Source organism: Pelobates fuscus, chromosome 6, assembly GCF_036172605.1.
Source record: "Pelobates fuscus isolate aPelFus1 chromosome 6, aPelFus1.pri, whole genome shotgun sequence".
Lineage (NCBI taxonomy): Eukaryota > Metazoa > Chordata > Amphibia > Anura > Pelobatidae > Pelobates > Pelobates fuscus.
This window is the reverse complement of record NC_086322.1, coordinates 219,944,206-219,968,771: the sequence shown is the minus strand read 5'-3', so window position 1 is coordinate 219,968,771 and position 24,566 is coordinate 219,944,206. Positions and strand designations below refer to the sequence as shown.

The 24,566-nt window shown below is 44.7% G+C and overlaps 1 protein-coding gene across 1 annotated transcript in view; it reads right to left on the bottom strand.

The window, feature by feature from the left end:
• The window catches only part of CDS1 (CDP-diacylglycerol synthase 1), an 81,814-nt gene that overhangs the window by 25,261 nt on the left and 31,987 nt on the right, over nucleotides 1-24,566 (bottom strand). Inside the window, exons 2-4 of the mRNA XM_063458755.1 lie at nucleotides 16,156-16,298; nucleotides 10,953-11,049; nucleotides 7,266-7,363 (exon numbers count right to left, since the gene is read on the bottom strand). Coding sequence (XP_063314825.1) covers nucleotides 7,266-7,363; nucleotides 10,953-11,049; nucleotides 16,156-16,298 — 338 coding nt within the window. The remainder of the gene's footprint in view (nucleotides 1-7,265; nucleotides 7,364-10,952; nucleotides 11,050-16,155; nucleotides 16,299-24,566) is intronic.

Genomic DNA, 24,566 nt, shown 5'->3' with positions numbered 1-24,566 from the left:
TCTCTTATATACTATTCATTGATAATTTAATGGATTTTTATTTAATTTGTATTTATTTAGTCTTTTATTTCGAAGGTTAGTAATTGTGTCGTTATACACTAGCCTCAGGGCCCAGACCTCCCCTGCTTATGTAACCTTGTCTGTTTCTTCTGCTCGAGCGCCTCTCTGCGCACTTCTTCTTGTTTCATTATTCCTCCGCGTAGCTTGCGGGTGCCGCGAATCCCGCGAGATTCCCGGCGGCCATTTTCTGTCATTCTGTCCCTACCTCTTAGTGTGTCGCTGGTCTGGGCCCTGGTGAGAGCGTTTTTCCTTTGCTTAGATTGTTTGGGTGACTAACCCATACGTCCTTGATCATGCCTAAACCCAGACTGTCTACTGGGTCCGCTCACTCTGGGGAGTCGGATTCCCCAGTAATCAGAACTGAGGCCCCTGTCACCTCAGATATTTCGCCTTCTATGGCGGATGGGACTACCCAACCCGATGGACCACAGTTTCTGGCGCTACAGCGCTCGGTGACAGACGCCATTATGGCTGCTATGGGGTCTATGTCCTCCACCCTCTCCCACACCATTTCACAAGCCCTCTTGCCCCGTCCTTCAGACGAGCAACTCTCGGGCACCTCGACACCCCAGGGAGAGGTATCTAAAGGGGACTTCAAAAAGGCTGCCCGTAAATCTAAACACTCCTCTGCCTCCAGAAACACCATGACTGGCGTACCTTCGGTCGCCCCAGAAAGCGTGTCCCATCCACGCAAAAGAGCCTTTCCGCGCCAGGCAGAACGGGCGCGGCTTTGGAAATGTGCTAGAGCACAGATTGAGAGCGGCACCGACTCAGAAATCGGGTCAAATGAGGAGGCTATGAATGAGTCAGATTCCGACTCTGATGCGGATTCCGCCGATGGCGCTCTCGACCTCCTTTCCTCTGCTCAGGCAGAGATGCCCGGAGGCGAGACGGGGACCAGGAACCCTGCGGCTGCGGGGCCATCCCTCGTGGATCCTTCGGGGGTCCCACTCTTCGATCCGGATGACCTTCATCATCCGAGGTCGGCGGAGTGGCTCCCAGCCGACCACGTTGCCACATATCTGGAAAATTGGGTCAGAAAACCCTTAAGCAAGGCGGCCCGCAACAAATTGAGGGCGGAGTGTCCTAGGCCTCTGGTGCCTAACAAGGTGTGTGACACCCCAGAGGTTGATCCAAAAATGACCCAGTTCCTCACTAAACTGGGCTGGAACCCCCGTAAAGGACTAGAGTCCGCTTTGAAGTCCTGCCAGGACAGGCACCTGGACATATTCGGGCCTTTGGCCAAATTATTTGACTTGGCGGAAGACGCCAGAGCGGAGAACCGCATGGTCGACCCTGAAGACCTTAGAGGTTGGGTCCAGAGAGCAATTTGTATTGCTGGGAGCGTAAATACCTCCCTGTCTATTGAAAGGCGTAAAGCCATATTGTTCAAAATTGAGCCAAAACTAGCCAACCTCGCCCTTACGGAGGCGGGCAAAGACGCCCAAGGACTCCTCTTCGGAGACTCCTTCATCAAAGACTTGGGGCGTTATGTGGGGGCATTCACGGCTCTAGACAAGGCCCAGGCCTCCATGAGGCGAGTATTCCAGGGGCGGGTCTCTACCAGGGCCGGCAGAAGCAGGAGCCGTCTGTCCGGCCGCAACTATCCCCAATCCCGTGGCACGGGAAGAGGCTCCTTTCAACAGTATCACCAATACCAGGAGACCTCCCGCCCCATGTTTTTTCCATCCCGTGGACGTCAATGGCGATCCAGAGGCCTTCGGAGTAACCCAAACTCCAGACGACCATACGGTGAGTTGCCTTCTACCACACATTTCTTCTCCGGGTTACATAGGGGGCAGACTCCAACATTTTTTCCCAGCCTGGTCACAAATCACTTCAGATCCCTGGGTACTGGCCACTATTCAGGGCTTCCATATAGAACTCACCTGCCGCCCTACACACATTCCCCCTCCTCGACCGATCCGCTTTTCCATCCAGGATCGCGGTCGGATCGACGAAGAACTTTCATCCCTCCAGTTCAAAGGGGCTATCGAACTAGCACCCCCCAGCCCTGCGGGCGTAATAAGCAATATCTTCCTAGTGGAAAAGAAAGGCGGCCAATCGAGGCCAGTCATAAATTTGCGCCCCCTCAATGCCGTAGTCAGGTACCGCCATTTCAAGATGGAGGGTATTCACCTGCTAAGGGATCTCCTCCTCCACGGAGACTGGCTAGCGAAACTAGACCTAAAAGACGCGTACCTGACAGTGCCAATAGCGGAGGCCTCTCGGGACCTCCTACGCTTTTACTGGCGACACGAAATATGGCGATTCACCTGTCTGCCCTTTGGCCTATCCTCAGCCCCGTGGTGTTTCACAAAACTTCTACGGCCCGTTATGGCCTGGCTACGCAGTCGAGGAGTTCGACTAATCGTCTACCTAGACGATATTCTACTCATGGCTCAGGAGCGCTCCACCCTCCTCTCACACCTACGACTAGCCATAAACCTCCTGTCACGCTTAGGTTTCATAATCAACTGGGAGAAGTCATGCCTGACCCCCGCCACCCGCTTGGAATTCCTAGGTTTCCAAGTGGATTCGGGGGCAGCGACGCTGAGTCTCCCGATATCCAAGATTCGTTCCATCCGCAAAGAATTGCGCAGGGCCCTTATCCGACCCCAGCTCACCTTACGCCAATTGGCACGCCTCATAGGCCTACTGGCCTCTTCAATCCAGGCCGTGTTCCCAGGCCCACTCCACTACCGAGCGCTACAGCGCCTAAAAATCGCTCACCTAAGAGCCGGGGCATCCTACGCAGACCTAGTCTCCCTGGACAACGAGACGAAAGACGAGTTGCGATGGTGGATTCTCAACCTGTCTGCGTGGAATGGCAAAGCCATCTTCGGCTTAACGCCGGAATTCACGATCGACTCGGATGCGAGTCTACACGGTTGGGGAGCCCACTGCGAGGGCATCTCAACTGGGGGCCGGTGGTCGGAGTCCGAAACCCGACTACATATCAATGCCCTGGAGCTTCTGGCAGGCTCCTTCGCCATCCGCAGCTTCGCCAAGGACCGTGCCCTATCATGTATTCGGCTCCGCATGGACAATGTTTCGGCGGTGAGATATGTCAACCACCTGGGTGGTACACAGTCGGCGGTCCTGGCCAGGTTGGCGAAAGATTTTTGGGAATTCTGCCTGGAGCGGAACCTGATGGTCTACGCAGAGTACTTACCTGGCCTGCACAACGTCCAAGCGGACTGGGGTTCACGTTATCTTTCAGACACCAGCGACTGGAGATTAGCCAGGAAGGTGTTCTCCAACATATCATCTCTTTGGGGGCCATTTACCATAGACCTTTTCGCCTCCCGGCTCAATACTCAACTCCCACGCTTCTTCAGCTGGAGGCCGGACCCAATGGCGGAGGCAGCGGATGCCTTCCTACAAGAGTGGAAGGGAGGCCTCCTCTATGCCTTTCCCCCATTTTCCATGATCCCTCGCTCACTCCTGCAGACCCGCAAACACCGGGCGGAGCTAGTCATGGTCACCCCATTCTGGGAGACGCAGTCTTGGTTCCCCCAAATACTCGAGATGACGTTGGACTACCCTCGACTCCTGCCGGATCGCCACGACCTGCTACAAGACCCGACGGGTCGCTATCATCCCCTCCGGCTGGAGGGCTCTCTCCCACTTCTGGCGTGGCGAATCTCCGGGGACCCTGGGAAATCCAAGGAGTTTCGGACGCAACTAGACTCTTATTGGCGGCAGCATGGGCTCCCGGCACTAGACGGGCATATGGGTCAGCTTGGCGAGCTTGGGCTAGCTGGTGCATGGCTCGGAACGAGGATCCCGTTTCGGCCCCTGTAACAACGATCCTGCAGTTCCTGACGTCTCTCTTCGAAGCCGGTAAGGCTTACAGGACCATTAACCTTTACCGTTCCGCTATCTCGGCGATTCACCAAGGCTTCGAGGGCCGCCCCGCGGGACAACACCCTCTAGTGTGCCGACTCGTCAAGGGCTCTAGATTTTCAAGGCCACCCAGGCCCCGCTACTCCACGACCTGGGATGTTTCAGTTGTATTGACTTTCCTCTCATCCTGGCCCGCTAACGCAGGACTCTCCCTCAAACAGCTGTCGGCCAAATTGGTGTGCCTGCTCTGTCTCATCTCATGCAAGAGAGTCTCGGATGTCAGTGCACTGGATGTCGATGCCAAGTCATACACCCCGGACGGGGTAACTTTTAACATCAGCAGACGCACTAAGACTTCCATCAAGGCGGTATCCTACCCTAGTTTCCCTGCCTCTCCTTCGCTATGCCCAGTGACCTGCCTTCGTGAATACGAATCTCGCACCGAACCACACCGATCTACTGCCTCCCGTCAGTTGTTCTTATCTTTCCGCCCCCCTTTTCACCCAGTTTCCAGCACTACCTTATCACGCTGGGTGAAATGGCTGCTGGCCCAAGCGGGCATTGACACTACAGTGTTCGGCGCCCACTCAGTACGAGGGGCTTCGGCCTCTTCTATGATGTCTGCGGGCGCCCGCCTGGAAGACATTATGAGAACAGCTGATTGGTCTAGGGAATCTACCTTCCGAGAATTCTACTTTCGGCCGGCCCCACACACATTCGCTGTAATAATGGATCAGCTTTAAACTTGCAATATGAGCCTCCGTGTCTTGTTATAAAATTGCATGATTTTGCTATTACATGACGAAAAGTCATGATTTTATTAAAGACACGGAGGCGAGTATTGCCCCACCCTTTTTTGTTACTCTCTCGCTGGTAAGTATATATCTCCCCACCCATATTACTCATACCACGATACACCTATGTTATAGTTTGGGACGGTAAGTGGGGCCGTCCTTATAATTGTTGTTTTCAATATTACTGGATATGTTAACATTGATTGTTTTGTGGGATTGTATATACAAGGGTCTTTGTTCCCACTGGTGTAACCTTGTACTAGTTACAAGTATCGACTTTAACCTGTTGGCTCCTGTCCTTTATGTCTCCACAGCTTAACCTGGCAAGACGTCTAGCAAGGGTCCGGTTTATTGGTCTCCTCCTGCTGTCCTCCATCGGTCCTATGAATTCTACGGCCACACTTCCCAGTTCGTGATGTTATACCTCCTCGGTTTTTTCTGTTATTCCTTGGGACTTTATTCTCGCATTACTCTAGTTATGGACATTGTTCTTTGGTCGCATCTGCAGAAAGAGGGAAATGGAAGGGAAGTGCTGCCTGTTATACTGGGACCTGAGGGGGAGGGGCCTACGTTATCACATGTTCATTCTTTTTTCATTCTGTATGTTTCCTTTGCTGCTATTTGTCAACAGTAAAGAAAGGGATATGCAATACTCGCCTCCGTGTCTTTAATAAAATCATGACTTTTCGTCATGTAATAGCAAAATCATGCAATTAATAGTGATAAGGAATTAATGTTTCAACAAAAGAAACAATTGGTTCTAGAATCAGATTCATCATTTTGAATGCTGCATGGACACACTTTGGCGAATGTGTGGTCAGTTATCCAGATAAGTACATGAAAGTTTCTTAAAATTATATATATACACAATTAATGATTTCTCATGTTATTCTATTCTTTAAACACAAAACACAAAAATGCTCTCCTTGTGCTGATGACACATCTCTGAGATAACGTTAATTGCAGTTGCTTTCTGTGTATTTGTCTTACTTTCATGATTTATGCAAAATTAAATGGAAAAAAATGTATGTACTGTAGGACAGTGGTGGTCAAAGGTAGCTCCCCAGATGATTAGAGATCCATCGTGCATGATGGTAAACCAAAGGATCGTAGAACCTGTAGTTTTATACTAGCTGGGGATTTACCTTTGTTTGCACCTGCTGTAAGACGGCTCCTATGGGTTTAATTGTTGTCACCTTGAAAGCATAGACAGGTGTTTTTTTTGCTTCATATTAACAGACAGCAGAAAGAAAAACACAGTAACTAGCTGCACTAATCTACATACATTCTGAATGCGAGAACATCTCTTTATGTCTATATTTATCACCTGTGTGCATATGAACCTTTTAACAGGCATGCTTCAACCAGGTCAAGGCAGATTAGTTTGGTTTCTTTTATATAATTTAACAGAGGGGGTGGAATAAAACATGCCAATACAAAGGCAATTCATGCACTCAATGCTAAATATTCTAATTTCACAGAGTGTTCTCAGTGAACCTGATCCTTAAATGGAAGTCAGTAATTCGACCAAGTGTATCCAATTTTGTAAGCCAACATGTGGATTCTAAATACTTCTTAAAACTCTGCAAATAAAATGTACTCGTGAATGAATGGTCATTCTCCTGCAACGTCAAATTATTATAAGCCATTTGGCTTACAAAGCATTATAGGGGCTCATATCTAGTTTGAGACCTTCATCATGCAAGTAGGCATACCATAAATGTAAATGTAACACTAGAATAACTGCAGATTCACATCAAATTCCAGGTAATTTAATGCATAGCTCCCAACTGTCCCAGATTCAATAGGATTCATTAGATACTCAGCTTCAAGGGCACTCTGCACATGGGATTTCCCGATTGAGGCCAACCAGAGTGGCTGCACATCAGCCTGGCAAGGGCCTTTTCAGACGGGCCTGCCTCTCCTTGCCACCTTGAGGTGGTCTGCCCACCCTACCATCTCAATCTCTCATCATTGTGAGGTTTGTTTCATATATTGCAAATTATAGGAGTGACTTATTGGTAATTAGTTAAGATCTCAGACAAATGAGGAGGAGGGATGGGCAAGTTATTAGTTGCAGAGTTGAAATGCGCCAATTCCTCAGAGAATCATTGTATTCTGTGCGATTGACATCGGTATGTGAGCTAGGAAACAAGATTCCTGGCTCTCATACCCAAAGGGGTTGGAGTCGTGGCCTAAAGCCTTCTAGTCTAATGAAATAAAGGGTTTGGGTTGTAAGACAGGAGTTATTAAAGTGCCTACATTGTCCCTTTAATTTTATCAAAGGTGAGTGTTTATTAGAGGAATTCCAAGTACCATAACCACTATGCATATATTATTTTCTTGTCTGGATGGTCTATGTGGAGTCCAGGTGTCCTGAATTACTTTTTACTTTCTATCGACTTGCATGGTATATATTTTTAAATTATTTTCAAAAATGTAAATAAACAGAGATAACAGGAGTCACTCTTTATCCCTACTTCAAATCCAATATATTGGTTCTCTATAAAGAAATAAGATGATAAAAGCAAAAAATAAAAAAAAAACTAGAATGTGACATACCAACACAGTGTTCTAAACCATGGTAACTCGTAGGATCGATAGACTTTGTGCCCGATAGATATTATTTCATGGAAGCATTTCACCTGAATGGCAGACACCTAGCATGAGAAGACACAGAAACATCTGATTATTAGATTTGATCACCAAATGCTTTCAAAATGTGCTCGTTACAAATTCCCAGATTTGTTCTAGTTGAAGACACCAGCCACAAGCTTTTTTTTTTTTTTAGGAGCAATTTTGACTGCGGTCTCTTGCCACCTGCTTATGCAGTATGTACGATCTCTTTGTTAATCTTTAAAGGGTGGTTAAGACAGCAATTTAAATAAATCAACCAAATTAAAGACATTTTTATCCGTGTTCCTTTTCAACAGGACAACGGTCCGAACAGTCAATCCATGATGTGCATTTTAAAATCTTACCATTATAAATCTCCTTTATAGATGCCTAATAAAATAATTGAATTATTATGTTTACTTTTTGCAACTCTGTGAAAGAAGGCATTATGTGAGAAATTAACAACACTATATAATAAGTAAAAATTATAAAAAATTGGGTTACTTCAAGTAGCATGACCACTTCAGAGTCAATGCAACATTTCAATAAAAATTACACAGAGATAATTACCCTTGCTGCCAGAGGTCCAAGTCGACCTCTGCAGAAACATTCACAGACCCCCCTCCCCCCTTCCTGTGCCACCATAAGTCCGCCCAATGCAGCAAGGGGAATGACATTGTAGAAAGATGATCAGGCTACGGGGAGTACTTGCCCTTGGCACAGGATCACAGTTAAGTTTTCTATCTTAAAGTGTGTTGGGGGGAGGGTGGGGGGCAAGGGGACTTGCAAGCAAGGGTTATACCATCCAAATTAAAACCGTGTTTTTAGTTGGAGTAACCCACTAACATTCTTCCGTCACGCAAAGCTTACATTCATGTTCTTGAATAAATTCTATATTTTGAAGTATTTTGCGGAGATTGCCAAAATATTAAAAAGGACAAGATTTACCAGTAGGTAGAGTGAGCAGCAGTGCATGTCTACAAGATGTGCCACCTTGACTACAATTGTCCATGTTTTAAGACATAAATTTAAATATTTTTCCTTTTTCATATATTGCAATTTCATTTGTTTTGATTTAAGAGAATGAGATAGGATTGTCTTCCTCCAATTATGTGTGATGCATTCGAAATGAGCAACAGAGTACTAGAGTTCCACAGAATACATACACCAACACACCACTGAGTTTGAAATTTGTATTTCAACATGTGTTGGCTAGACATGTGCAATTCATTTCATTTCGAATATCAATTCAGACAAATTTCGGGCAATTCGGACATTCAGATACTTCCTGAGCGGCGGGTGGGAGCCCTAAATTAGAATAATGGGGGGGGACCTATTGTCCTCCCTCCCGGCCTTCACCCCTGAGCGGCGGGTGGGGGGGGAACTATTGTCCACCCCTCAACCCCTGAGTGGTGGTGGGGGCCCTAAATAAAAATGGCCCCCTTCCCCCCAGGTGAGTTGGGGACCCAAACCCCTAGTCAACCCCTCCCCCCCAAAAAATGAAAAATGAATAAACCCCTAGCTACCCCCCCCCCCCCCCCCCCCCACCCTAAAAATAGTGAGGGGGAACAAGAAAACTAAATACATGTAAAAAAAATAAATCTTACCATTTGATGTCTTTTTTTTTTCTAAAATCAAATGGTAAGTTTTATTTCTTTTTTACAGGTATTTAGTGTTGGCTATTCGGATATACTGAACCATTTTCTTATAACAATATATTTCATCTTTGGGTATTCTTATTTCATTAATATTTACAATCACAATATTTCTCAGAAAAAGGTCACTTGACTATATCCTAGACTAGAGAAACACTCCAAACACTATAACCACTACAGAGTTATGTTGTTGTTATGGTGCCCAGAGTGCCCACCACCGTAAGTAGCCAAATTGTTTTAGAACAGTTTGACTTCTTACCTGTGGTTCGCTGGGCTCCACTCCCCACCTCCACTACAGCTGACAGAGAGCTGGAGACGTGAACTGGAGCTTGGCTCGCCCAAGCCTGGTGGTGCAAAGCTAGCTCATCAGCTGATGCCTCTAATACAATTATATAATCATATATATTAAACTTTTAGAAAGATGAACAAACAAAATACAAAACAGTAAATATTTTCTTTACCAATAATGTTCTTCATTTCCATTTTTTTGTGTAATGGGTAACTGAAAACAAAATACATTTTTCATAGAACAAATTCTGCTGGGAATATAATAATGTATTATTGCACACAAGAACCGAACAAATCTCAATGCCTGGTGCTTTAATTCAGCAGATTTTAAACATAATATGACCAAATATGGAAAGCACTCCTGGGCCTTCATACATTGGCAATAAAAGTTATAATTTACTGTTCAAAGACGCAGGAGTGCTTTCCATATTTGGTGAAATTGAATATGAATGTATATTTTATAAAACAAGTGTGGGTAGCTCTGAGAAAAAATTAAAAAGCACTGAAAAACCATGCCTTGGCAAATACACTATAGAAATGGTAAAACCTCTTCAGCACTGGCTCAGCAGCTCAAGGGTTAAACATTGCTTGCATAGCATGTATTGCACAAAGGCTGTGAACTATGACTGGTGATTTGTCATCTTGTCGAGTTAATGAAAATCATGTAATTTGCAGTCCACAGAAGTGGAGATCATAAGGTTATCAACCCGCGCATCAGTTCTCAAAGCTGGCCCAATTGCAATGACTGAGCCACAGTCTCCTCACATCAGGATTATTCAATAAACTCCACATTGCAGCAAACTGAAACGTTATTCACCAATTAAGGAAACATTTATATGTTCTCCTGTGAGTAGATCCCAGGAGTCAGCATTGCTGAATGAGCCTCATGTACAGGAGACAGAGCAATACTTGTCTAGTTACGACGTCAGCGCAGAGGGAGAACCTAATACGCATGTACGGCAAGTGTCATGCATGCATTAGTCCTTCCCCATAGGAATTGTATCAATGCTTTTCTATGGGGGATTTGAAGACACTAGATGTTCTCATACACAGTATAACGGCGTTCATACTCGTTTCACAGGAGTTAAAACTTTTGAGGCCAATCACTTTAAGTACTTCCAATTGAGAAGTAATAGCTTCAGTTCTTCTCAATGAGGAGCATCCTACTGCCTCAGGGCAGCGATTATCTCTAGGAGAAGCACTAAGTGGGCCTGAGATCATCCATAAAGATGATCTCAGAAGAGAAGGAGCAGCCTGACAGACTGTTTGATAAACAGCAGGAGTAAAAAGTCCAGACTTTCTGTGGCTGTTCGATCACAGACTACCCATTGCAGCAAAAGACAGGTCTCTGCAAGGCAAATGATCTGAGCAATTGCCCTTCTCTTGAGTTTAGCGACAAAAATAGGACACACATGAAACACTTTAGCAAGCAAAAGTGCTTTAGGGGTCTGGAGTGTTCTGTTTATGTTAGCGTGTTCCTTCATGAAAAGTCTCCAGGTGACAAATTGCTTAAAACCAAATACTAACATTGTATGGTAAACAATGATAATAAATTATGGACAATAGTTTAAAAAAAATAAAATTATAATAATAATAATATATATATATATATATATATATATATATATATATATATATATATATATATATATATATATATATATATATAAATAAAAATAAAAAAACTTACCAGAATAATCAGCATAACAGGACCCATATAGATGAGCAGGAAGAATAATGATATCATTGATAAACTGAAAATTCCCCGGATCCACCAATTTTTCCATCTGCAAAATATGTTTTCATGTTACAAATAAATGGTCATAGCTAATAGAAGACATACTAGGTAACATTTAAAGTTTATTTGAGCTTTAGGGTAATACAGCCTTCTAAATAATGGCTTCTTGCATGCATTTTTTCCTTCTTCTTCAACCCCTGTAATAAGTCATCATTGCCATTAGGAATTTATTCATGGAAGCTGCCATGATAACAAAACACTGCTAAGAAGCATCTAAGAATGCATTTGATGGATTAGGATTTAAAAATCCGCTTTATTTTGGCATGATGCCAGACAGGGAAAAATAACAGAAACAAACCATTGCATCTTCACTATACCCAGTTACCTCCCACTTTTACGAAGGAGAGAGACGCCTAAAAGAAAAATAACATTTGTCTGTATCCTCCAAAGCACAGACCTGCCAAGTCACACAGTCACTCACTCCATGTAAGCATCTGGTGAACATGAAAAGGTTTATGCATGTAGCCATTGATGTATTATGTTCTTTTAAAGGAACAGCAGTGTATTCATAATGTTAAAGTGATTTCCTACATATTTAGATTGTTGGGCCTCTTAACAAGTAAAATTAAAAACATTTTACCAACACTTAGGCCCCTGGTGCCCCGGTCTCACTTTGTCACCATTCATCCCCTGCCTGAGATCATCATTACTGTTATTCTCGGCCAATCCAGCCCTTTTCATTATGGAAACACAGGGGACTAGACTGCATGCCATTTGGATTTTGCCAATGTGTTTGATACAGTTCCACACAATAGATTAGTGTTTCATCTCAAAGAAATCGGTCTAGATGAAAATTCTTGATCTTGGGTAGAATATTGGCTTAAAAATAGAGTACAAAGAGAGTTGTCATTAATGGTAAATCTTCAAGCGGGACAGAGGTGGTAAGTGGTGTCCCTCAGGGTTCTGTTCTGGGGACCCCTTCTATTTACCAGGTTTATAAATGATCGTAAAAAAAAAAAAAAAAAAAGCATTGAAAGCCATTTTTCAGTGTTTGCAGATGACAGCGAGACAGATGACTAAGCAATATATTACTTTGCTGCAGAGGGATTTAGACTGGCCACTGAAATGGCAGATGAAATTTAATGTTGAAAAATGCCAAGTTATGCACTTCGGCCTAAAAAATGCACAAGCAACTTATACCCTTAATGGAAGCGAATTAGGGATAACCACACACGAGAAGGACTTGGGAATTGTTGTAGACAAACTATGCAACAATGTGCAATGTCAATCAGCAGTGGCTAAAGCCAGTAAGGTATTGTCATGCATGAAAAAGGGCATTTATTCTCAGGATAAGAATATAATTTTTGCCTCTTTATAAATATGGTAAGACCACATCTTGAATATGCTGTGCAATTTTGGGAACCTGTTTCAAAAGAAGGATATTATCTCACTAGAAAAAGTGCAGAGGCAGGCTAAAAAATTAATAAAAGGAATAGAACATTTAAGCTATGAAGAAAGGTTAAATTTAAACCTCTTTAGTTTAGAAAAATGTTGCCTCAGAGGGGATATGATAACATTATACAAATATATCCAAGGCCAATACAAGCCATTGTGTGGAAATCTGTTCACAAACAGGACTATACATAGGACACAAGGTCATGCATTTAGACTGAAAGAAAGAATATTTAGACTAAGGCAAAGGAAAGGTGTTTTTTTTACTGTAAGAACAATAAGGATGTGGAATTCTCTGCCTGAAGAAGTGGTTTTATCAGAGTCTGTAAAGATGTTTAAATAGCAACTAGATGCATACTTGCAAAACCATAATATTCAATGATGTAATTTTTCAACTGTAGGGTAATAGCTTCTTGATCCAAGGATAAATCTGACTGCCATTCTGGGGTCAAGATGGAATTTATTTCCTAGTTTGTTGCAAACTTGGAAGTGCTTCAAACTGTTTTTTTTTTTGCCTTTTTTTGGATCAACAACAAAAAACAGATGTAAGGAAGGCTGAACTTGATGGGCACACGTCTGTTTTGAGCCTATGTAACTATGCGAGGCAAGCATTGCAGTCCAATGCATCTTTATGGCAAGCAGGGCCGGTGCAAGGATTTTTGGGTACATAGGCGAAGATGTATTTTTCCGCCCCCCCCCCCATTCAAAAATAACATCTTCACCTATGTGCCTCTTAACCAGCCCCTCTCCCCGTCCATTATTGGTCCCCTCCCTTCCCTGTCCCTTAGTGTTCTTCTGACAGTCACACACACTCAATGACAAACACAGAGACTCACTGATCTGACACACACACACTGATTGACACTCATTGACAGACACACTGATAGTCACACACAGACTCAATGACAAAGATACACTCACTGATTTGACAGACACTCACAAACACACACTGACAGACACACACATACACCACTCATACAATCACTCACAGACACACATACACTCACTCACGCACACACTCACAGTCACTCACAGACACATACACTCACTCACGCACACACTCACAGACACACATACACTCACTCGTGCACACACTCACAGTCACTCAGACACACATACACTCACGCACACACTCACAGACACACATACACTCACGCACACACTCACAGACACACATACACTCACGCACACACTCACAGACACACATACACTCACACACAGTCACTCACAGTAACACATACACTCAGACACTCACACACAGACACTCACACACACACAGACACATCACATACATTCACAAATTATTTTAATACATAAATCATATCCACCCAGCCTCCCTACCTGGAGAGCTGGTGTGGATCATTCCCTGGGGTCCAGTGGGGCTGCTGGGCGGCGTGCGGCAGGGCTGCGATCAGGCGCTGCGAGGGAGCTCTAACCTCTCTGCTCTGCTCCCTCGCGGGCTGTCTGCTGATGCCGCGGGAGCCGGAATATGACGTCATATTCCGGCTCCCGCGGCATCACTAGACAGCGCGCGAGGGAGCAGAGCAGAGAGGTTAGAGCTCCCTCGCAGCGCCTGATCGCAGCCCTGCCGCACTGGGGGCGGAGATGGTGGCCGGCAGGAGGGAGAGCTTCCCTCCTGCCGGTCACTGAAATCTTGCGCCCCCGGAGCCGGTGCGCCCTAAGGCAGCCGCCTGTGCCACCTTATGGACGCGCCGGCCCTGATGGCAAGCGTTCGCAGTCTTAATGCAAAGCTTGGAGATGCTAAATGTCAGTGCTGCAAAGTTTGCAAGACTGTACCAGGAAGGGCCTCTATTGGCTGTCTGAATGAAAGATCTATAAGTGGCCTTATGGACAAATATAAACCTTGCCCCTTCTCAGAAACGGTTATGTTAACAATTGGCAGACTGCAGGGACAGTCTCTTTAAGCACCAATCAAGTACACCCAGATGTATATTAATGCATTAAGACACTCATCTTATGGCCAGTTCCTTAATAGAAGCGGAGGCATCATGGGAAGAACAGCAGGAAACTAAGCGCTCTGGGAGTAACGGATACCTTGATTGGATTCATATATCCAAGCGATAAAATAAAACAAACAGATTACCGTTCCATAAAAGTGATTTTATAAATCTTTCGTTCCATCTCTATTTTAATCTTTCCTACCAAAGAATTAAGCTATTTGCAATATTTAACAGTCAGTCAGTCCCCCCCAGGGAAACTCATAGTGACATCTCTGATGGCCTTAGCATGTGTTGCGGACATGGTCATCTGCCAGGTTCCACCTTGTGACATTTTCTTCTGCTTTGCAGCTTAATGTGGTTCTGTAAGTTTATGTTTTTAACATGAAATACAGATTTAGTTAAATACGTCTCATTTAAGTTTCATTCCTTGGTAAAAGAGTAGAGATTGCAGACATATTAGACCAAATGTAAAATAACAGATGAAATTATCTTGTAATAAAAATTTTTTATTGGACTTACATGATTTTGGGAGATAAAAGGGACCATATAACTTTAGCCTTTCTATCTTAACCATCTAGATTTAGCTTCCAGTGTACACTTGAGGCTGAAATTCAAACGTTGTTGTTGTTTTTTTGTGTTGTATAGATAATAAATATGTAAAAATTTGCAAAAGTAACAAATCCATAAGTTAAAAAGACATATTAAATCATCCTTTCGCTCTATCCTTACCAACAAGTGCCATGGCCAATGCTGAGCCTGTTATTCCAGTTTGTCTAGTCTGAACGGTTGGGCATGTTTAACCCAGCATTTCTTGGGTAAGAGTGTAGAAGGGAGAGGCATTTTAGTAGGAGTCATTAGTTCTGCCCACAGAAGGGATTTTTGAAACCTGTGGTTAATATTTTTGTTTTCTATTTAAGAAATACAACACTCACAACTCCTTTATTGTGCTTCCTGATGACGTATGTGTATTTTATTGGACACTGAATGTTAGGATATGGAACCAAAAAAGTGCTGTACACACATAAAATAACCAACAAGAAGGAAGAGGCGTTGGAAGAGCAAAGAGGAAGCAAAGTGAAGATGCAGAATGCAGCAAAAATAAATACATGCCTTTTAAACAAGCACAGACCTGCCAAGTCACACAGTCACTCACTCCATGTAATCATTTTGCCTTAGGTCTTTCGATCACCTGACATACCAGCACTGGCACCTGCTGTCAGTAAGACTGAGGTGAGATGCTAAATGTATTTTAATATGAATGGAGAGTCTCCAGCATCCCATCCCCTCTGTGCCACTCGGGCTAATAAGGAAGCATTAGCAGGAGCATAAATGGGCAGCTGTAGCCATCTTCCAGGGGAGTAGATGCTATTGGCAGCTGCTGCCATTATGGTTTTCCCTCTTCCAAAACAGATCTGCTGGGAGAGGAACTGATGAGACAGTACAATTCTCTCTCTAGTTCCTCTCCCAGCATGTCATAAGTTATGATGCTTCCAGAACCCCTTCCAGAATTATATTATTTCCCACAATACCCACTTCACAGTGTATTTTCCATTATATTTTTATATGTAGCTTTTAGTGAAAGAAGAATCAAAATAACTATAGCTTCCATAGAATAAAGTCATGGTCGAAGGACTGGGATTATACGAGCTGTAACTGGATTCCAAATCATTACATTGCTGACACAGCACAAGCAGAGACTTCTGCAAGCCTTTTGCTGAAAAGCAAAAATCGATAGGAGATACCTGGAGGACAATCCAGATAAAGCCTTTGTGAGAACCTTTGGAGTGGTGTCAGATGAGAGTGGAACATCGGGGACATCAGGAACATCTGCATCACATGCTGAATCAGCATCTCCGTCTGCATATTTATCATCTAGAACCGGTTCCTACAGAAAAAAACAAAAAAAATGAGACAGAATGAATTGTAATCAGTGATAGTAAAAACTAGTGGTGTGATACATGAACACAAAGTCCATTTATCTCGAATGAATCAAGACAGTACTCACACTGTTATCCTAAGGGTATGTCACAACTGCTGGTTTATATTAAAGTTTCTTTAACATTTCTGACTTGTTTCAAGAGATCCCACGACCAAAAGTACAGAAAGGGTTTTAATCACTAAACTCAGAACTGCAACATATTAAAATCCCGCTTTCGATGGGACAGTCCTAATTTCAGGGTCCTGTACCGCTGTCCTGATTTAGTTTACTGGTGTCCTGCATCTGGTGACACCAGGGAACTGTCCACTGCGTGAGCACATCATTGCATGCAGCGGGCAATAGGACCTCACAGAAAGCACTTTAGAAGCACTCTCTGCATGGCCCAGTGCATACCATACCATACCATACCATGGCATGGCAGAGCACTAAGCAGTCCAGTTGGTGGACTGCTCTCCCACACGGCTTCCTTTTTGACATATTGATGAAACAGTAGCTCACTGCCTCACTGCCCTACTGGTTCCAAGGAAAGCCACCCTCCTCCAGCACAATTGGAGGCAAAAATGTGGCTGGCAAAGAAAGAGCTCAGCTGGGTATAATATTTTTGTCAGTATCTGTGTTTGTTTCAGCCATGTGTATGTGTATAGCAGTGGTGTGTGTATATGTGCCATTAAATATCTGTGTGTGGCTATGTGACACTTTGTGTATTTGTGTAGCAGTGTGTACGGTATGTGTGTGTATGTATGTATGTATGTATGTGGCAGTGTTTTTCTGAATGTGCAAGTGCGCATCTGTGAGTGTGGGAATGTACATCAGTGAATATGTATCTGTGTGTATGAGTATGCATGCATACATGCGTTTGTCTCTCATACTTTAGAGGGGCCACGGCTAACAGTTTTGTAAAGGGCCCCATTAATTCTGATGTCAGCGCTGCCTGCACTCATCTCCATCACAGCCCCAGCATAAGTGAGCATGTACGTGAGTGAGGCAGGGGTCAGTGTTATAACACCATACAACATGTCACAGCAACTCTGAAGCTATATTATCGAGTTATGCATTGGATGGTCTGGACATTACAAGGTAATGAGGATGCTAAGGTGCTGGCAAACAGCAAATGCACAATTTGATCCACACATTTAACACAATCAATCTTGTTGCAAACATTCTGAGGTCACATTCAGCTTACGGTCTGTTCTTTGCACTCGTCTGTCAAAATAAATCCGTAACCTCTAGCCAGATTAATAGACAATGAAGCACAAGTGACTGATATTCAATATATGTACAGTAGATCATATTAAACAGTTAAATCTGAGTATATTTGACTGGAAAGGGGATACACCGATGACATTTGCTAATGTGGCCAAGTATTGACATTCTTCATATTTTAGACGTTTCCAGACTGCATCAATGGGCAAACAGAATGCAAATCACAAGCTTTCATTGTGGCAAGAACTGTTTATCTTACATTAAACTGAGAGCGCCAGGCAGGTTAAGAACGTGAGGTTAGATTTAATTTCCTGTCAAGTGTAAATATCAAAACGTGATATTTAGGGCAAGGAAGAGTAAATATTATCTTAGGCAAGCAGGAGTTTGATATTTAAAATGCTCAGCAAGTTTTTTTTGTTCTGCCCATAAGATAACCCCAAAAACAAAAGGCATCATCATATTTCTAAAATGTCAGTTTGATGCAAGTAGTTGTGATACTCTCACATATGTTTAAAATAAGATTGCAAGGCAGAGCCATATCATTGTAAAAGAACAAATTAAGAAATAGTATATTAGTGTCAAAATCACCTGAAGCTATGAAATGCAGCACTCAATTTGAAGAGTTCAGGTCTGGGGCTAAATGGCTCATATCGCCTTACTTTACCCATGTATAATTATTTTTTCTAGGAGCTCCATATTACTCGTGTCCGAGTGTGTAACAGAGATCCAGAGCAAAAATACTCACAGTAATGCGTCTTTAACAACAAATGTGGTTAGAAATCAGTGTGTGTAAATAAGACACACTGTTCTGGTTATTCGTATGTCCCCTAAAATGTCTAAGAACAGTCTGGCCTTGGCCACACCATCACGCACACCCCTAATATTAAAGTGTCTCTCTTTTTCCATTTCAAATGTTGGAAAGTATATAAAACTGAGCTCCTAAGACAATTCTAGATCGAAGGCAATAGAGGCTATTCTCAGGAGTCTGCTTGGGAAGTACTGGAGTTTCTTTAAGTTGAGGCGATTTCATGACTTGTGACCCCAGCTTTCTAGTTGTAAAGGGGCACTCTGGATCCCTATAGCACTTCAGCTTTATTTATGAAGTGCATTAAAAAGAAGCCTGCAAAAAAATAAGTAAAAATAAATAAAGCAAAAATATGCTCAATTTAAATTTGCAGAAGTAGCACAGACAACTGCCGCGCATGTTACAGACTCGTGTCCGGTGCATATAAGAAATAAGTAGCTAGCCTTATCCACAGTTCTGCTCATCACACCAGATGAGTAGAACTACTCAAAATGATAGTAGCCATACAGTGTCTACGACCAGAGAATCTGACTTTTAAATTCATAATCTGTATAACGAATTAAAAACAGTAATGTGGTTCTGCTTGGGGACATTTCTCCAAGCAGTGCAATAACCCCCCTCACCCACCCACCCTCCTGTGAGGTCAACATGCTGGGACATTGGTGTGAAAACAGATTGCAGTCAGTCACTTTTCTATATTTCCCCAGCAATCACAAATTGTATTTACCAGGGGAATGTCCATGAGACAGTGGATAGGAGAGCCACTGTTCGAGGGTTCTCCAGCTCTTCTAGGTTTGTCGATTGGCAACATAACTTGCTTGTGCCATGGAAATTACACTTTAAAGGTGACAGACCATAACTTTAGCCGCTTCTAATTTTCAGCAAATGCAAAAAGTCCAGGCACACAGATTCCACCATACTGCAGACTTTTTATTGGAATTAAAATACCATAACGTTTCGAACAATGTGAATGGCCTTACTCAAGTCTTGAGAAAGGCCGTCCATATTGTCCAAATCGTTGTCCTGTGCTTATTCCAATAAAAAGTTTGCAATATGATGGAATGTGTGTGCCTGGAGTGGACTCTCTCTGTATTTGGAATTCTATTGAGGTTCACATCCCCTGAGCCTGCAGTATGTTATATAGATTAACTCATAGGATGTGTACAGTCCCTACTGGAAACATATTCAGCATGCACGCATCAAGCAGAATGTGCATGCCTGCAACTTTGTTATAGATCCACTTGGCTGCCAATGTAAATCAAGGGATATCAGCAAAGATACCAACCACCCCACTTACATTTGGCAGATTACAGTGTGTTTTTAATATCTGCATTGATCACACAAAAAAAACTGGAAAAATAATACAATACACATTTAATTGTGCCTTGCTTGTTCACAAATAAAAAAAAAAAAAAAAAAAAAAGAAGATCGAGCACATGTAACTTGTATAACACCACTATTAAACTTTTTTAATGTAAGTTTTATTTTAAGCAGCATACTATACCTTTAAACATTTACAATTATTTAACCAGAAAGTTATAAGAAAAAAAAAATTACAATTATGAAAATATACATACACATACATAAAAAAACAAAACAAAAAAAAAACAAACAAAACATACATGCACACATGTAAATAACGGCTATAAACTTCCCACAAGCCTAATTTGAAAAACAAAAAAGGGATATTTGACATGCACAGACTATGATCTACACGTGCTTCCGTAAAACAGCTATGAAACTAAAGTCCACAGCAGGAAAAGAGCAATGTGTATTCTCATTGACATAGTGTAATAAGTTTAAGCTGAGCCACTTTCCACTCCCTTGTTTACCTAGGACATAAAGCCAAATATGCAAACAAGACCTTTCAATCATCAGCTTAAACAGATCAGTTCAAGCTACATCCTTGTTAAACCACTTAACAGCTAACTTAAAATTATACAGTATACGGTGTATAGCAAGACGCGATATGCATTCTCTATACTAGATTGTATTCTATACCAAGGGGGGGAAAAAATAGCCACCGGTAATTTTTTTTTTTTTTTTTTTTTTTTTTTAGACATTCTTTATTTATAATAGTTTTCAAAATAGGGAGGGAGACAGAAAAAAGAAAAAAGGGTGGGGGGGTGGGGGGGTGGGGGAGCAAGATACACTTTACAGAATACAGTACATTGATGAACAGTGTGATTGGCAACCTCAAGTCAAAGGCAATTTCTGTAATACCTGTACGATTGACATCTAGCCTGCCCGCACCTTTTCTGCAAGGGCGGAGTCCCGCCGGGGAGCGGGGCCATGGAGAGGGCAATTGACACATAGAGCAGGCCGGTCCGGGGTAGCAGAGGAGTGTGTACCCATGTCTGGGTCGGCAGGTGGAGGTCACCTTACCTAGGAGAGTACCTGACTCGTAGTGAGGGCAGGGCTCTAGTCACTGAAGACCGTGTCCTGGGTCGGGCACAGGGGAGGGGGGAACAGGAGGGAAGGAGGAGAGAAGGGGAAAGGCTGAGACCAGGGTTATCCCCAGGGGGCGCGGAACAGAACTGTAAGTTTAGTCGCCTATGGATTGTCGGAGGCAGAGTAGGCCGGTCAGGCCTGTCCACGGGCAATGTAGGACGTCCATGGAAACCACAGGAGAGCACATTTGTCCGAGCGTTCCTGCAGGGAAGCGGTCAACATTTCCATGTTATGAATTTCCTCTACCTTATCCACCCATTGTCTATATGTGGGCACTGCCTGGCTTTTCCAGAGCAGAGGGATGAGACTTTTTGCGGCAGAGAGCAGGTGTATCGTGAGCGTCTTCTTATACCTTTGGACCGACATGGCTGTGTGGTGCAGAAGCATTGGTAGCGGTTGCAGTGGGAGGTCCGGGTCTACAATTTCGGTGATCTTAGTGTGTATCAACTGCCAGAATGGGACAATGCGGGGACAGATCCACCATATGTGAAGGTTGGTGCCCGGGGCAGAGCCACATCTCCAGCATTCGCCAGAGGAAGTGCCATACATACGTTTAAGCATGTCAGGAGTTCTGTACCATTGAGTGAGCAGTTTATAGCTCATTTCTTGGTACTTAGAGCTAATGGAGCACTTGTGGGTTAAGAGGAAGATTTTGTCCCACTCCTGGGCCGTCAGGTGCATCCCTGTCTCCCTTTCCCATTTATCCGTAAATCCTAGTGGGCTTTCATTGCCCAGGGCTTGTAGCATAGTGTAAAGATATGATACGGCATGGTCTAGGTGTTTCCTGTCGGTACATAGGCGCTCGAAGTCTGTCAGTGGTCTGTGTAAGTGGTCTATACCTTGGAGGCTCATGTAGTAGGTCTTCACCTGGTGATAACGGAACCTGTCCAGGGTGGTTGGTCTCTGTGCCGTCACTACGTCAGTCAGTGGTTTAAGGGCTCTGTCTCCTGTCCATTGACGAAGGTAGATCCAGTCCGTCTGTGTGAAATTTCGGAATGCCGAGGGGGGAAGACCCCCTGCTAGATTTGGGTTGTATGCTAGAGGAGTAAGTGGGTTCGGAGATGTGGTGAGTCGGTGTGCGTAACGCAGTGTGCACCATACCCTAAGGGTAGCATCGATGAGTGGGTTGTGGGTCCGGAGTTCCGCGAACGTGAGGGATCCAAGCCATAGCCTGGCCGGGATCGTCCCCCCGGCCTGCTGCACCTCCATGGGTACCCATCTTTTGGCCCCAGGGCGCGCATGCCAGTCCACTACCCGTTGAAGGTGTGTGGCGCGATAGTATTGCTGCATAGAGGGCAGCCCGGCTCCCCCCGCCGATTTTGGCCGTTCTAAAGTGGATCTACGGATGCGGGATGCGGAGCGATTCCAGATAAAGTTGCGTATTTCCCTCGTAAGGGTGCGTAAAAACGCTTGGGGTATCGCGACAGGTAGAGCCGCAAAGAGGTACAACAGTCTAGGGAGGACCTTCATTTTAAGTGCCTGAATGCGGCCAAACCAGGTGAGATATTGTGGAGACCAGCGGAGGAGATCCTTTTGAATGGTCGTTAGGAGGGGCGGAAAGTTAGCTGTGTACAATTGTGTCAGATCGCGTGGTAGCCAGGTGCCTAGGTATTTTAGTTTGGTGGGTTGCCAGGAAAAGGAGAACAGACTTTGCAGGCGGTCAGCGAAGCCGGCGTCACTCAGCAGCGACATGGCTTCAGATTTATCGAGGTTGAGTTTTAGATTGGAGACTTGACGGTACTCACGGAACGCTTGAAGGAGGTTAGGAATGGAGATTAGAGGCTGTTCTATAAAAAACAGCATATCATCTGCGTAGGCGGCCAGTTTGTGTTCCTCGGCTCCCATCGTCACCCCTGTAATGCCCCCATCCCGTCTGACCACCTCCAGAAATGGTTCTAGAGAGAGGGCAAACAGGAGGGGGGACAGGGGGCATCCCTGGCGAGTGCCGTTACTGATGGGGAATGGTTGTGAAAGGGTCCCATTGACTCGGATCCGCGCTGTCGGTGTCGTGTACAATGCCGACACCCAGGTGCATATTTGGGGGCCAAATCTAAAGTGGCGGAGAGTGGACGCGAGGTATGTCCAGTCTACCCGATCGAACGCCTTTTCGGCGTCCGTCGAAAGTAGGACAGCCTCGCGCCGCTCAGATGTAACCGAATGAATTATATTGAGCGCTCGTATCGTGTCGTCCCTGGCCTCTCTCCCTGCGATAAACCCGACCTGGTCCGGGTGGACCAGATCCGGGAGGAGTGGGGAGATCCGTCGAGCTAGGGTCTTGGCAAAAAGTTTTAGGTCTGAATTTAACAACGATATTGGGCGGTAGCTCGAGCAGTTAGTCGGATCCTTCCCTTCTTTGGGGATTATCGTGATAGTGGCAGCTAAGGTGTCAGTGGGGAATTGCCCACCCTCCCGGATCGAATTCAGCCCCAACAAAAGTTTGGGCAGGAGGGTGTCGCTGAACGTGCGGAGGTACGCAATCGGTAACCCGTCAGGGCCGGGGGCCCTATGCGGTTTCATGAGTTTTAGTGTGCCGTTGAGTTCCTCAAGTGTTATGGGTTGCTCTAGGTCATCTGATTGATCTTGGGTGAGTGTCTTGGAGATGTGTTTGGTGAGGTAGTCCGCGACCCTCTTCTGGTGTGTCTGGGTGTCTGTCCCTGGTGTGGTTTGCGATCGATTGTACAGGTCTCTGTAGTATGCCTGAAAGGCGTCAAGTATCCCGTCCGGTCGTCTCGTGCTATGTCGGTCGTGTTTATTTTGTGAATGTGTTGTGTCCTCCTTTTTGCCTGAAGCATCTTTGCCAGAAGCCTACCGCTTTTATTGGAATGTTCGTAGAAATACCTGGCGGATTTCGTAATAGTGTGTAAAAGTCCCTGGGAAAGGTGATCTCTAAGCTCTCTCCGTGCAGCGGTCAGTCGTAGGTAGTCGTCGTCGTCTAACGTTTGTTTATGTATGGCTTCTAGGGTTGACACTTTAGTCGTGAGGTCTGTGAGTTGTCTGCGTCTGTCTTTTTTGCGCTGCGTACAGAGGGCGATGTAATGGCCCCGTATAACACATTTATGTGCCTCCCAGACCGTCAGGGGGGGGGGGTGTCGGGTCCCTCGTTCGTGTCAAAGTACTGTGAGAGTGTTTGGAGTGTAGATGCACGGACGGCTACGTCGGTCAGCAGGGATACATTGAGTTTCCATTGTCTGTCCCTAGGTTTGTGGAGGGGTGAGCTTGTACGTATCTTAACCGGTGCATGGTCAGAGTGGGTCGTGAGCCCGATATGGGCATCGTGGAGTAGTGAGAGGAATTCCTGAGGCATGAATATGTAGTCGATACGACTGTAGTGGCGGTGGACATGGGAGAAGTGGGTATAGTCGCGTTCATCGGGGTGTGCGGTCCTCCAGCAGTCCACGAGGCCTAAGCCGTTCAGCGCTCTAGCAGCGGTTCTAAGGCAGTGGGGGGGGATTGTGCTGGTCCCGCGAGACGTGTCTCGGAGCGGGTCAAGGGGCATATTTAGATCGCCCGCAACCAACAAAAGGCCTTCTCTGAATTTACCAAGTTTGGTCAGGGTGCGGGAGAGGAAAGTGTGTTGTCCGCGGTTGGGGCAGTATATGCAGGCAAACGTGTATTTGTGGTCAGCAATGGTCCCCTTAACGAAGAGGAAGCGGCCCTCGGGGTCAGGGAGAGTTTCCGTATGGCTAAAAGGTACAGAATTCGCAAAGAGTATCGCTACACCTGCTCTCTTAGACGACTGGTGGTTGGCATAGTAA